This window comes from Gobius niger, assembly GCF_951799975.1.
Source record: "Gobius niger genome assembly, chromosome: 14".
Classification (NCBI taxonomy): Eukaryota; Metazoa; Chordata; class Actinopteri; order Gobiiformes; family Gobiidae; genus Gobius; species Gobius niger.
In genome coordinates this window covers 3,589,882-3,604,551 of record NC_136865.1, presented here as the reverse complement: position 1 = coordinate 3,604,551, position 14,670 = coordinate 3,589,882, and the positions used below count along the sequence as shown (strand labels likewise).

At 42.5% G+C, this 14,670-nt stretch overlaps 2 protein-coding genes across 2 annotated transcripts; one reads left to right on the top strand and one right to left on the bottom strand.

Annotated features, from left to right (window-relative positions):
* The first annotated feature begins 1,842 nt into the window (after positions 1–1,842).
* Positions 1,843–8,970, top strand: rnmt (RNA (guanine-7-) methyltransferase). The gene is made up of 10 exons (XM_079571295.1): positions 1,843–2,009; positions 2,266–2,395; positions 2,588–2,713; positions 3,731–3,843; positions 3,989–4,170; positions 5,145–5,309; positions 6,163–6,280; positions 6,363–6,449; positions 7,546–7,579; positions 8,790–8,970. The coding sequence occupies exons 1-10, from the start codon at positions 1,893–1,895 to the stop codon at positions 8,837–8,839; spliced, it is 1,122 nt and encodes a 373-aa protein (XP_079427421.1). The 5' UTR covers positions 1,843–1,892; the 3' UTR covers positions 8,840–8,970.
* Positions 8,971–9,301: 331 nt separating this feature from the next.
* On the bottom strand, positions 9,302–14,519 carry decr1 (2,4-dienoyl CoA reductase 1, mitochondrial). Its single transcript, XM_079570449.1, has 10 exons — positions 14,445–14,519; positions 12,875–13,098; positions 12,501–12,558; positions 12,271–12,357; positions 11,381–11,528; positions 11,209–11,308; positions 10,303–10,375; positions 10,085–10,231; positions 9,949–10,011; positions 9,302–9,588 (listed from the first exon to the last, which is right to left on the bottom strand). The coding sequence occupies exons 1-10, from the start codon at positions 14,496–14,498 to the stop codon at positions 9,529–9,531; spliced, it is 1,014 nt and encodes a 337-aa protein (XP_079426575.1). The 5' UTR covers positions 14,499–14,519; the 3' UTR covers positions 9,302–9,528.
* Positions 14,520–14,670: the final 151 nt, after the last annotated feature.

Below are 14,670 nucleotides of genomic sequence, written 5' to 3'. Positions count from 1 at the left end.
GAAAAACTTTAGCCCCGGATTTAGGCCGGATTTTTACTTAAATCCGGCCTTGCACATGACGTTGTGTGTTCCTCCCAAACTATTTAACTTTGGTTTTGCGAAAGAGCTCTTGGATGCTCCACAGCACTACTGGAATAATATACTGTGGACTGGTTAAACACACAATGTCACGTGTAGAGGAATATGGAACAGCAGATCAACATCAAAACCCTCTCCTCACTGTGAAGTCTGGAGCAGGAGATTCTTGGTGGTGTGGGGCTCAACGATCACGACGAATCTTGGACCATTCCTATTTACGAAACTGCTGCAGTTCAGTGAGATTCAGGCGGTGTACTTACTTATTCCACGCTCTCCTGTGAGTGTTTACATGTTATGGCCAATGAAAACATGATAAAATGTGAATGTTTGGGTGGTATTAGTTTAAGCAGACACTGTTTACTCATTCTAATTTTCAAGAAGCTTTTAGATTTGGGTAAAGCCAAGCAGGAGGAAATGTGCTCGGTTCAGATGGGGGTTAAGAGGTTAAAATGAACGCGTTCCCTCTTTAATTGTGTAAAAGGCAAGTATAAAACCGATAATATAAAAATAAACTGAGGAAAATCGGCGCAGGGCCCGGTCTCTGCCGCACGAGGCCGCTGTGAGCACGTGGCCACTGTAAACACGGAAGTGCGCGTTCCCTGACCACTGGCTCCGTTAGCATCGTTAGCTTTCAGGTGAGTGCTGTTTGTTTCTGTTTTGCATGTGTCGTTTCGTGTGAAAGTAGGTTTTCACCGACACTGGAGCCGCGTTCAGGAGGACTCTGGTCCGGAACCGACCGAGGCCCATTTCTGGACCGGGATTGAGGCTTTAGACCTGACTTTAAACACACGTTTAATAGCTTTAAACAGAGTTAGCCACAGTTAGCTAGCCGTTAGCCCCTTTGGTTAGCCCCATTCATTTACAACTGGAAGATGCATCGTCTGAACAAGGTGTACTCACTAAGTTATCTGCATTTCCTTCAGTTGCGCGGTTTAGCAAAAGATGTTTTCATGATTACTCTCTTATGTACTTTGGTGGTTTTCGTAATATTCATAGCGATTTTGATCATGAATGAGACTATACTTGTCGGATGCACATGCGAATCAACTGATGAGGATGATCCATTAGTCTAATATAGCGCTTTTCCAGACGCGCAAAGCCTTCGTGTGGCCTGGCTGAAGTGAAATTTAATTTGTTGTTTTTATCATATTTCATTCATTGAGCTCTATATAATGAATCAAAAAAGTATGTTTTCTTCTGGGACATCAATAAATCATATACAACGGGCTTTAAAGGAACAGGCCACCATTTTTCCATACTGAGATATGTTCTTACCTGAGCTAATACCTGAGTTAATACGTACCTTTCTGGCCTTTGGAAGAGCTTGGTCGCTTCTAACTTCACCCCGTTTGGAGCTATAGGAATATGCTGGGAGAGCCCAAATGCTAACAACATCTTTGGTCTTTTTGCGTCACCGAGGGCACACAGTTCTTCCATACTGTGATATGTTTTAACGAGTTGATACGTACCCGTCTGGTCTTTGTGCCCGTGGAGGAGCGTGGTAGCTTCCAATTTCAGCCAGCTGGAGCAATAGGAATACATTGGGAGAGACCAAATGCTAACAACATCTTTGGTTGTTTTGCATGACTGAGGGCACACACAAAGACCAGACAGGTACAAATCAACTCGTCTAAGCTCAGGTAAGAACATATCTCATTATGGAAAAATGGTGGCCTGTTCCTTTGAGGCAAAGTTTTTCAAATGGTGTGATGAGGTCTCAGAAATGTATGTCTTATTTCGTAGTTTCGATCGAGTTTAACTGTTTCTTGGCTGATTTAGGTTTGTTGTCTTCCAGTTTGTTTGCTGCGTCAATAATGGAGGCCAGCTCAGACAGAACAGAGTCCGGACCGCCGCTTCAACAGGAATCCACACCAGATGCTAGCCCGCAGAAGAGGAAACACGAAGAGGACAAAGAGACTTCAAACAAGAAGGTCCATGAGAACACACACACAACAAACATTGGTCTAGAAGACAGTCAGGACTGAATCAGCCAACAGGACTGACTGAACTGACATATATGAGATTTGGGAGGTCTGAGTTCCACTGTGGACCCTGCTCTTGAAACTTTTAGTTTTTTTTGTTCATTTGTGGACTGAACGCTGACCTGACACGCTTGTGTTTATCAATTATGAATTTGTTCCAGTCATGTGACTGATGATCACAGCTGTGTTATTTGTTTATTTTCAGTCATGTGACCACAGCTCGGAGGTTGCACAGCACTACAATCGTCTGCAGGAGGTGGGTCTGGAGGTCCGCAGCCAGAGCCGCATCTTCTACATGAGGAACTTCAACAACTGGGTCAAGAGTGTGCTCATAGGTATCACCTGAACACTTGTCCTGACACTTTAGACAAAATGACAGGAACATACTGTAGCTATCACAAAAATCGTTAAAAAGAATCACACACACCACCCAAACTCTTGACCAACATCCGTATCTACCTGTAAACTATATCTGAATTCACTTGTCCCTACATTAAACCCAGGTCTAATCCCAGTCTGTTTTTCAGGAGAGATCCTGGACCAGTTGAGGAAGTCTAAACCTGGTCCAGTCCGAGTCCTGGATTTGGGTTGTGGTAAAGGAGGAGACTTACTGAAGTGGAGACGAGGAAACATCAGCCACCTGGTCTGCACAGGTATCATCATTCTTCTGTTGGAGCGGGACGGAGGTGTTTCCACAGCCTTAAGTGAACCGATCCACGGTAGGCTTTGAGGTTTGCCTTGGACCGGTTCAATAAAGGAGGAGTTACTCAAGACTATGCATCAGTTAGATCAGGGAGAACGCACACTCAGGCAAATACAAGTTTAAAAGCAGAATTAAACAAATTTGATCATGTTAATAATAATAATAATAATACATTTTATTTGTAACGCACTTTTCATTCAGAGAATGTGTTGATCATGAGCAAATTAGCAGGAGCATTCTGTAAGATGGCAAGAGGCGCTGCACCTGTTTTTTTTCTTTTTCAAGCAATGGAACAAAATTAGTTTTGTCCTTCTTGAGTATATTATGAACTGAGACATTTGTGGGAAAAAGCACTGTGCATCTATTTATAAAGCATTTTATAAATAGTTTTCCCTGTGAAGAATTGGGACGCTACAAGTATGTTGGGAAAGTTAGGAATGAGTTTGGACCAAAGTTAACATTTTGATTTAGTGACTTACTCTGTCATTATTTATATATATATTGAAAAAAAAAAAAGTATAGGGCCTTTAAAGTTGAGCTGAAATGTCTAGCAAAACAAAGCTCTCTCAATAGCAGCAGCTGTTTCTGGTTAGGCACTCGCTTTGAGAATTAAAACAACATGGGCCTGATCTTAAGCGTTGCTCAAGATGAAGTTGGAATCTCGCATGCCAATAAAAAAAAAGGGGTCGACAGAGACGTGGTGTGCTACAAGCATTTAAGTTCCACTATGAGTTCAACACTTTCTAGCTCCTGAATATATAGCGCCAGTATTCTATACTCCACGCTGCAGAAACGTGATCAAAACACCAGCATGTTTGCCCCCCACCGCTGACTCTCAGACTGGTTTAATTCTGAAATCCTCTGAAACACTAAACACCACTGCTTACTAATGTTTCCCTAAGAAGTTCTGGATTTAGTTTGAGGTTTTGCCCTGGTTTTCAAGTCCTGGTCTCTGGTCTTGTCGCAGATATAGCACAGGTGTCTGTGGAGCAGTGCAGGAGCAGATACGAGGACATGAAGAGAAAGAGCCACAGTGACGACCTCTTCACAGCAGAGTTCATCACTGCAGACGCCGCTAAGGTACGAGCACTGCCCACTGTACTGTACCCGACAGGGCCCACGTCAACGTTAAACGGGCTCGGGCGTTGTCATCCAGAGTTCCCTGTAGTTTGGAAGAATCTGCAGGACTTTTATAATCGTGACCTGACCCCCGTTTGACCCTCAGGACTCCCTGTGGCCTCAGCTGGAAGACCCCGCTCTGACCTTTGACCTATGCAGCTGCCAGTTTGTGGTGCATTATTCGTTTGAAACACAAGCCAAAGCCGAGACCATGCTCAGGAACGCCTGCGAGAGAATAAGGCCAGGAGGATACTTCATCGGAACCACGCCCGACGCTTACGAACTGATGTGAGTACTACTACTACCACTACAAATACTGCTACTACTACTGCTGCTATTACTGCTACTACTGCTATTACTACTACTACTACTACTACTACTACCACTACTACTACTACTACTACTACTACTACTACTACCACTACTACTACTACTACTACTACTACTACTATTGCTGCTGTTACTGCTGCTACTGCTATTACTACTACTACTACTACTACTATTACTACTACTACACCTGGTACTGCTACTAGTAAGTAGGGATGGGTACTGAACCCCGGTATCATAACTGCCATGATCCCACCCGTAATCACTAAATCAAGGCTCTGCTCTGGATGCGTTCTGCATCGGATCTGTTCATCCGCACCGCCTTGCACGAAGAAAACAGGCTGTGGCTTGAGTCTAGTTCATTATTTTACTGCTGTTTTCATTTGGACTCAGTCCCCAGAGCTACAGCCAAATCTAACTAATAGAATTGTAAATAAATTAGGTCCAAATGTAGAGGAATAAAAAATATATATTGCCCATGGATTAATGCCTATACAGTAGCCTTTATCCCTACTAGTAAGGCAGAGTACTGGAATGTACTTCGTAGTACTGCAGTACACAGGGCTTCCTGTGTTCTCACCTGAGCTTAGACGAGTTGATACGTACCTGGCAGGTCTTTGTGTGTGCCCGTGGAAGAGCTTGGTCGCTTCCAACTTCACCCCCGTTTGGAGCTATAGGAATACATTGGGAGAGGCCAAATGCTAACAACATCTTTGGTTGTTTTGCTTGACTGAGGGCAATTATCTCAGTTAGTTTTGAATGTCAAACTTTCCCCTGTTTTTAATATTTACAAATCTTATGTAATGAAATATACAGATTTTTTGCTTTTGTGGTATTAAAAATGTTGTATTCAGGCCTTAAAATGGCATTAAAAAGCATTAAAGTTGAGTTCCTGCCACCGTTAGAGACCCTAAGTACAGATCCTTGTGTTGCAGGAAGCGCGGCTCTCTCAGCGAGGACCTGTCCTACGGGAACGAAGTGTTCAAAGTCCGCTTCAAGTCTGGGCCTCCGTTCTCTCTGTTCGGAGCCGAGTACCACTTCAGCCTGGAGGGAGTCGTCGACGTTCCCGAGTTCATGGTCTACTTCCCGCTCATGTGCAGGTACTCACATGTACACCCTCTAGCAGTTTATGTGTGTTGGGTATTAAGACTACCAATAATGATACTCCATATCCACGCAGTACTTTATCTACAGAACCGGTCTGTTGTACATTGTGTGATTCTCATTGAAGGCATTAAATGAGAGGGGTCCCCCAAGGAATTTTGTTCGACCCTCAACTCTTTCTATAATTTGTATCATTGTTTTGGGCATTTTCCACACTGAATTGCATAGAGGTGTATCAGAGGTACTATGAGTGGGCTCAAATGGCTCTCTAATTTTTTTCTGTTTATTTCAATCAAAAGTTACATTACAAATGTATACAACAAATACCAATGCAGTTTGCATCTATTTCTATTTTTGAACATAATTCTATCTGCGTTCACTCAATGGATGCCTTCAATGAGAAACAAAAATGTAAAAAAAAGGCGTTTCCACACTTTTGACCGGTACAGTATACTCTAATACACTGGCCATGACCCAAATATTTACTTTGTGTTATATATATATAATATAAAATAATATGCTGTATTTTCCCCACAATGATCGTTGAAAAATCTGAAATCATGTTAAAAACAGCCCGAATGCAGTCCTTCTGTTGTTTTTAGACTTTCTAAGAAATGTATTTTAAGATATAAACTAATAATGCAGTAACATTAATTGGTTTATTGTATAAAATTGAAAATAAAACAAAGCACATAAATTAAGACTCATTTTCACACTTATTTCCCTTTAAGTAAAAACTAAACGAGTAGGGAATAATCTCTTTTTAGACCTTGTTTATGGTTAAAGTGGTCGTCTGTACAGTAAGTCTAAAGGTGTGACAAATGTAATAGAATAGCTTTCATTGTGAAGGATGCTGGAGAAGCTGGGGATGCGTCTTATTATGAAGCGCCGCTTCAGTGAGTTTTTTGAGGAGAAGCTGAAGGACGAGAGACACCGCAGTCTCCTGCAGAAGATGGGCGCTCTGGAGGTGAGAGTTCTCTATGTCGCAGGTGTCATTTGTTTAATATAATACAAAAACACTCATCTGTCTGACCTCTGACCCCACTCAGCCCTTTCCTGCTGCTGATGGTCGCCAGGCAACCACCTCAGATGGAGAGTATGGTCATATGACACCGGAGTCACGTGACAGAACCCTGGTCAGTAAAAACAGCGTCACACCCCAACACTTTACACATAATAAACGTAATACACGTAATACACGTAATACACGTACTACACATAATACACATAATAAACGTAATACGCATTACGCGCGTTACACGCATGACACGCGTTATACGCATAATACACGTAATACACGTAATACACGTAATACACGTAATACACGTACTACACATAATACACATAATACACGTAATACACGTAATACACATAATATACATTATACACATTATACACATTATACACATTATACACATTATACACATTATACACATTATACACATTATACACATTATACACATTATACAGGGTGATCAATACTAGTGTAGCAAGAATACCGGAATGGTTTATGTGTAGGCCACAACAACAAACCTTTGGCCAGTAGGTGGCGTTCATGGTCTAGAATGTGATGTCATGATCTCAGATGGAGGGCGAGGGCCAATACAATACAATACAATACAATACAATACAATACAATATCGACAAATCAAAACATTTGGTAGTGAGAAAATAATTGGACCTTAGTTTAAACATGCTTTTGAACTTTCTGACAGTTTTTGTTTCTCTCAGTAATGGCTGTAATGATATTAGCCAAAAACTTAAATTTTTTGCAGTTTGAAGCCCAGCGCACACCAGAACGCAGCAGGTCGCTGCACGTCCTCGGCACATCGTCTCGGAGTGTGCTGGGCTTGACAGTTACCCGTTACCACTAGGGCTGCATGATATTGAAGTAACTTGTGATTTCAAGGCTGCTTGCGATATGGATATTGCATCACCTAATATCGATATATTGTGCAGCCCTCGTTACCACTATGGAACCCCCCCCCCCACACACACACACCTGCATTTTAAACTATAGGCTGTTTAGAATGTAACTGCATTGGCCGACAGCCCAACTTGAAATCTGTCCTGGACCTAATGATGAACCGAACACAGAGTAGATCCAGGCGTGTGCTGTACCTGCCCCATGTCCTCACTGTCCCTCACTGTTGACTGTGACTATAAGTGTCTGTGTTTGGGGAGTGCGGTGGCTGCAGAGGGACAAGTGTCTCACTCTTCTGTCTGTTTCAGGGTACGCTCAGTCGCTCCGAGTGGGAAGCAGCCAGTAAGTATTTCATTTATACTTATAGGCTGTCCACATCTTGGCACGAGGCAATTCTGCCCTGATAACAAAATGATGCAATAGACAGCGTGTAAAGCACAAGAGTCATAGTTTTCTTCTTTCATGTCCATATTGAAGTGCAACACAAACACACACAGGTTATTAGCATGAAGACATTGATATACCGTTCGTGTAGCTGTGTACGCAGAGTGTCTGGTTAACACGCAGGGGTCGTGAGTCAGATGTTGGTCTATGGTGGTTTAGTCCTTTGACTTTACATCCACTGGTAAACAAAAGCAGAAATACTTCAGGTGTCATATTATTGTCACAGGACCTATCCTTTATTAAATCTTGGTCAGTGACTTCATATTTAGATGGTTGTATCACTGATACTTCTAATTAATTCTCATCCTTATCCGGAGCAGTTTTCCTCTTTCTAAATGATCACTCTCAGCTGTTAAACAGTTCAATCCTTACGATTTGTTCATATTTGTGAATGAGAATAAATGAGCTCAGTCAGTGTTGAGTTCGCTTTTTTCAGGCTCACTGCAGCAGTGCTTTTTCACCACCAGATGGCGCCTATAAGCCTACCAACACTGATACAGTGTGACACAATTTGTAAAAGTGTGTGACACACACACTGAGGTGTCATATACCCATCACTACTGTAAATTATAACAAAGGCTTGTCATATGTCACTTTGCATGTAATGAGTCTGTCATGTATTAGTTTCACATTTTAAGTTGAATAACAGAAGTAAATGCACTTTTTCACGATATTCTAATGTATGACGAGCTCCTGTATATGGCCAAAGGAAAACTGGAGGACTTTAAAGACATTTGGCTGCCCTTTTTACGCCTTGTAAAAGACTTGTAGATTTGTAGAAAGTAACTTTGCTGTAATTGAGTGAAAGGTGGGTTGTAGGGTGGAGGAGGGATTTTATTTTCATGTTTGTTTTATACCTTTTGTCCTTAAATTGAAAGTTTCAATAAGCATATTTGCGAAAAAGAAATGAGCTCTGACATTTTGACACACAGGGTCACAACTAATGTCATTAGCAATATCCATCCGTCTAAATGTTTGAACATAATGCCGTTGTTTTTTTTTTTGGTATAATGACAAAATATCCTCAAATCCATCTGTAATAATGCCGTTTTTATTAGAAAAGTAGAGATAACTTTTTGCTCCTACCTCTCACACTGTCTTTGTGCAGGTATCTACCTGGTTTACGTGTTCCAGAAGATGGAGCCCACCTCGGCGTAACCTCTGACCTCTCTTTGACCCCTGAGCAGGAAGTGTCCTCTGTAAATAAACTGTTTATAAGCCCGGATCAGTCAGTGAGATCATTTTTATCTGAGGCACCATAATGTCCCACTACTTCCTATGTGGAGTTTGCATGTCTGCGAAGGTTTCCTCCGGTTTCCCCTGTCACTTAAACATGTACTATAGGTTTCCCTCTGGGGCCAAGACTGCCCTGGAAAAGAAATTCTTAATCCCAGTGGGACGTTCTCTGTTACCATCAGAGTATGGAGTTAATGACTAAAGCACAAAATTGTAAAGCAACTTTGAGCGTCTGGAAAAGCACTATACAAGACTAATGCATTATTATAAAGGTCAAATAAATCAATAAACAATATTTTTGTAAACTAACAGAATGGTTTGTAATGTGTTTATTGGGAAAGACAGACGGTAAACAAAGACAGTCATTTAGTTTTAATGAAGGCATTTCCTTGTGGCGCTGATTAGAATTCAACACCAGACTTATTAATAAGTGTTACTATCTGAACACATCCTAGTTCTGATACAAAAAGTGACAAAGCCCGGTGTCTGCTGTCACACACAAATCCCACAGGCCTGGCACAGGTCCAGCAGAGGCCTCAGCGCCACATTCATCTGCAGTGATGCTTTTTACAAGCGATGACATCACGGCTGCAGAGCCCTGTGATTGGTCCTTATGAGCCTTTCGTTTTACGGATCATCGACTCGATGAGGTTCCACTGCTCCTGAGTGACCTGCAACAAAACCACAGTCAGACCAGAACCCGTGCTAAGAGCAGGACTAGACCAACTGGGGCCAACTGTCACTTATGGCTATCAGGGTTTCTACAGGTGGCAGCAAGCCAAGTGTTCTCCAGTTAGACTTTACACAAGTTTTCTGGCATGTTTTGTTGCTTTTTTTGTGGTGTTTTTGTTCTCTTTTTATTCTGTCATTGCTGTTTTTCCAGCACATTTGTTGCTACTTTGAAGCTTTTTTCAAGAAGCTTCTAGATTTGGGTAAAGCCAAACTGTTGAAAATGTGCTTGGTTAAGTTTTGTTAAAGCACTGATATGTTGTACACACTGATGCGAGTCTGTACAGTGAGTGAGGACTTACTTTGCGGAGGTCGTTGAACTCTCCAGCCATGGACACGTACTCTCCCCCGTCAAACCGCACCACCTACAGGACACACAGAGGAACTGCTCAGTGAAGAGGGGGAACCCCTGCGTCGGATGCCCTTCCCTGCACTTACGGCTCCTGACATCCAGGCAGCGTACGCGCTGCTCATGTACAGGGCGAGGTTGCGTATTTCCTCCGGCGTCCCGAGGCGTCCCACCGGGATCCTCTTTAACATCCCCGCCTCGAACGCTCCGGTGGGGTCCAGCCGGCTGAACGCCCCCTGCAGGTCAGGAGGAAGGAGTTATTAAAGATGTAGTTATGGTGATACCGCAGGACTACTGTGGTACTGACCTTGGTCCGGATGGGTCCTGGCTGGATGATGTTAAAGCGGAGTCCGTATCGGCCCCACTCTGAAGCCAGAGACCTGAGGCACATCGAGTCAGCACAGCATTAAAGCCTTATATCATTATAGCAGGTGGGGTTACGCTTTGGGCTGGGGACAGTTACTTTTTGATTTCAATACCAGTACTTTAACGAATGAATGATGCTGAGACCTGAACGATACTCTTTCCGATACCTATACTAAAATACTTGTCATCTAAAAACAGAACAATAAAGTGTGAAAGATGTGCAAATTTACAATATCAGGTTCATCTCCAGGAAATGTGTGAAAAATGGGGAATTATTTAGGGAAAATTGGGAGAAATTCTGAAAAAAATAAGGGAAAATAGTGTAAAACGTTTTGGGGCATTTTTAAAACAATGGCTGGAAATTGAGAAAACATTAATAATAAAAAAAAGCAAAAATTAGGGGGGAAAAATTAGAAAACAAGAAAAAATTGGGACAAAAATAAGAAACAATTGTGTTTAAAAGAAAGAATTGGGAAAAAGAAAAGTGAAAATAGAAATAAGAATGGACAAAAATGGAATGCTGTCCCTGGACCTACAGCACCAAAACTTAGAAACAGTAATGAAAAAAACTCTTATATCTATAGATACCGGTTATACCTAAACCTTTTTTCCGATACCATACCGGTATCGTTTAACGTCACCCAGCCCTAGTTAAGCTCTGTAGATTTTCTTTGTCTCTTACCATTCTGCATGGTCTGTGCCGTGTAAAGAGCAGCTGTATGGTTTGAGCAGTGCAGCAGACCGCACTGTTCAGAGCTGCATCAGACCAGTCATTATGCTCTAATACCATTACTAAAGTATATTTCATAGTATTTATTTATATATAGGAGAGTATAAAAGTGTTTACTTGTACAGAGCCTCGACGCCAGCTTTGGCTGAAGCAGAAGGAACCACAAAACCAGACCCGGACTCGGCGTAGATCGTCGTGATCGCCAAAAAGGACGCTCCTGCAAGAAGAGCGAGTCACGACCAGGACTAAACTGGGTCAGAAGCCGGCCTACACTAAAAATAAACCGGACCTTTGCGCTCCCGGATTAGCCTCTTGCCCAGGTCCAGTGTGACGAAGGCGGTTCCGTTCAGGACGATGTCCACGATGGTCCTCCAGGCGTTTGGACTCAGCCGCTCAGACGGACTCACGAAGTTTCCCGCAGCGTTATTTATCACCACCTGCAGAAAACCAGGTCAGGACCAGGACTGGACCAGGACTAGGGACACAAACTCATGGCTCCTTTTGTGGGGTAATAGCGGTCAATAATAATGTGCGTGGAAGTGGAACAGTATTGGAAATGTTTTTGGGTCTGGTCATAGTTTCAGATTTACATCGGGGAGTCCAGACTGGTCACCGCTACATTTTTCTCAATACCAGTACCTTTAACGACACTTTATTTTTGATATCGATACCTGAATGATACTTTTTCCGATACCTATATTAAAATATTTGTCTTCTCGAACCAGAAAACAGAACAATAATGTGTGGAAGATCTGCAAATAACCAACATCAGGTTCATTCCACAGTGAAGAAATGTGTGAAAAATGGGGAATGATTTAGGGGAAAATGGGAGACATTGTAGCAAAAAATAAGGAAAAATGTGGCAAAATGCAGAAATAAATTGGGGGGAAATGGGGAGAAAATAGAGAAAATATTAGTAATAAGAATATTGACAAAAAATAGGGGAAGAAAATAATGTGTAAAGGATTTTTTATTTGAGCTGAAACAACCAAGTCACTTCCTCAAATGCTGTCCCTGGACCAACAGCATCAAAACTATTTATTTTTATTTTCTTTTTTTTATTCCAGAAGAAATGTTGTTTTTTAATACTGGTACCGGTATTGTTTAACAGTACCCAGCCCTGGTTTTGGACTAACTAACTAACCGTGGAGTCCGGTCTGGTCGTGGTTTTAGACTTACGTCAGGGAGTCCGGTGAGCTCTTCCATTCGGTCGAGGCACTGAGCCACAGCCAGAGGGTCCCTGACGTCGCACTGCAGCGGGACCACCTATAACACACACCGATTACGGGACGGGCAAGAATGCAACCCATCTTAGTATATGGACATGCTACGTCTCTAATGAAAGCCTCCAGAATCAAGTCTCTGAACTCGCATCAAAGGCAAACCAGAGAGAAACAAACTGGCCACACCTTGTTCCCAGTGTCAGCGGTGATCTCCTCTGCCGTCTTCTGCAGGACATCCAGCTTCCTACAACAACAACAACCTGTTCAGATCCAACTGTAGACCACAGACTAGGGCTGCGCAATATATCACCAAATGATCTCCATTGTTAATATGACATGATGTAATATCCATATTGAAACCAAAACCACATGGGAACTTATAATGTGCAAAAGTTTCATTTTTGTCATGATTTCCCAATTTAGCTCCAATTATTTTCCTTGTATTGTCTTTTTTTAATACAATTTGATTAAAAGATAATTGTCATAAGACGCCTATCAAACAATGCCTTAGTTTTCTCCTATTGAGCAGCCCTACTTCAGACCCCCCTAAACTCGGTTACCGGCTGGCGATGACACATTTGGCGCCCAGGCAGCTCAGCCCGTGCGTCATGGCGCGGCCCAGCCCGGTGCCTCCTCCTGTGATGAAGGCCACGCGGTTCTTGAAGGTGTCCGGAGGAAGCATGACTCCATCATTGGGAGGGAAGAAAGAGGACTGTGGCAGGGGCTCGGCGTCCCGGAGCGCCGACGAGCCATGGAGCGGACAGCGCAAAGGCGAGCCGTGGATCTGAAACAGGATTTATGCCATTAAAAAAACACTAAGAAACGTGGTGCGTAAATCGATCACTCACGAGTCACACCTCAACTTAAAGGAACAGGCCACCATTTCTACATACTGAGATATGTTCTTGAATGAGCTTAGAAGAGATGATGTGTACCTGTCTGGGCTTTCAGTGCGCTCAGTCATGCAAAACGGCCAAAGATGTTGATAGCATTTGGCCTCTCCCAATGTATTCCTATAGCTCCAAACGGGGGTGAAGTTAGAAGCGACAGAGCTCTTCCACGGGCACAAAGACCAGGCAGGTACATATCAACTCATCTAAGCTCAGGCAAGAACATAGCTCAGTATGGAAAAACGGTGGCCGGTTCCTTTAAAGAGGGGGTATTCTGCTTTTTTCAATCACATAGCACCAGTCTATATCACACTACAATGATGACCAAACCTTCTGTTGGTCTGTAAATGCAGTAAATTAGAATAACTGCCTTGTATGAAATTGCTCTCTCAAAATGGCTGTAGTGAATGTCTTGAAATAGGCCTCTGTCTCTTTAAGAACCTCTGACTCTTTCAGACACGCCCCCTCCACACGCTGTCTGTGGCATCAGTGGGGAGGGGGTTCTGCTGAGGAGCGGTGGTCGGTTACTCGGCTGGTGACGAAAGCTCGGAGGCGTCTCCAGGAGGTGGGGGCGTTCCTAGGAGGACTCAGGCAAACCTATCCCTAAAATGGCCGCCATCAGAGTTTTTACAGAAAAATACGTGAATGTGCCAAGGCAACACTTCAGCCATGTTTTTAATGAGGGAATGACGTAATAACATTTAAAGTCTATCACATCGATCAGACAAACCTTCATAAGAACTTGGCCAACACAATTATATTCATGGTTTTCTCTGGTTACACATGTTTATTATTGGTTCTTGGGCACAGGCAGTGACACTCAAGAGATAGCTTGTCTATTACATGTTGTGCAACCACATGTGCCAATGAAAAATTAATTATTCACAGTTCTGTGACTCTTCCCCTTCATTCTAGAACATAAAAAAAAGCATTTCCCCAACAATTGTTCATAAAATTGCCACTTCACTGATGTAAACTAGGATTAAAACAAGCCAAGTCAATGGAAAAGGTTATAAACACGTCTGCACTTTAAGTAACCGTCTGTTCGATTGTATTTTAACCCATTCTCTGCTAAGTTTGTGCAGGTCTAAATGAACTGTTGGTAAGTGGGTGAAAGGTCACAGCTAAAGTAGAGTTTTTATGAGCTCTGTCTGCGCTCATAAACACATCCAAGTCTCTGCTCTTTTATAGACATCACCGAATTTAATATAACGCCCGGAATTTGAAGTTATACTCGCACCTTTCGGAACAAATTCACTGCAGACACTTTCCTCCAAACAACTCCCGACGCCATCTTGACTGGCCTCCTGGCTACGCATGCGCAGTGGAGAAAAGGAAGAGGAGAAAATAAAAGTGCAACTTATTCGACAAATTTCTATTTTGGGGCTAACTGCCAAAATAATAAATTATTCGATAAATTAATAAATAATATATCGGCAAGCAATGATTAAAATGTCACTGCAAAC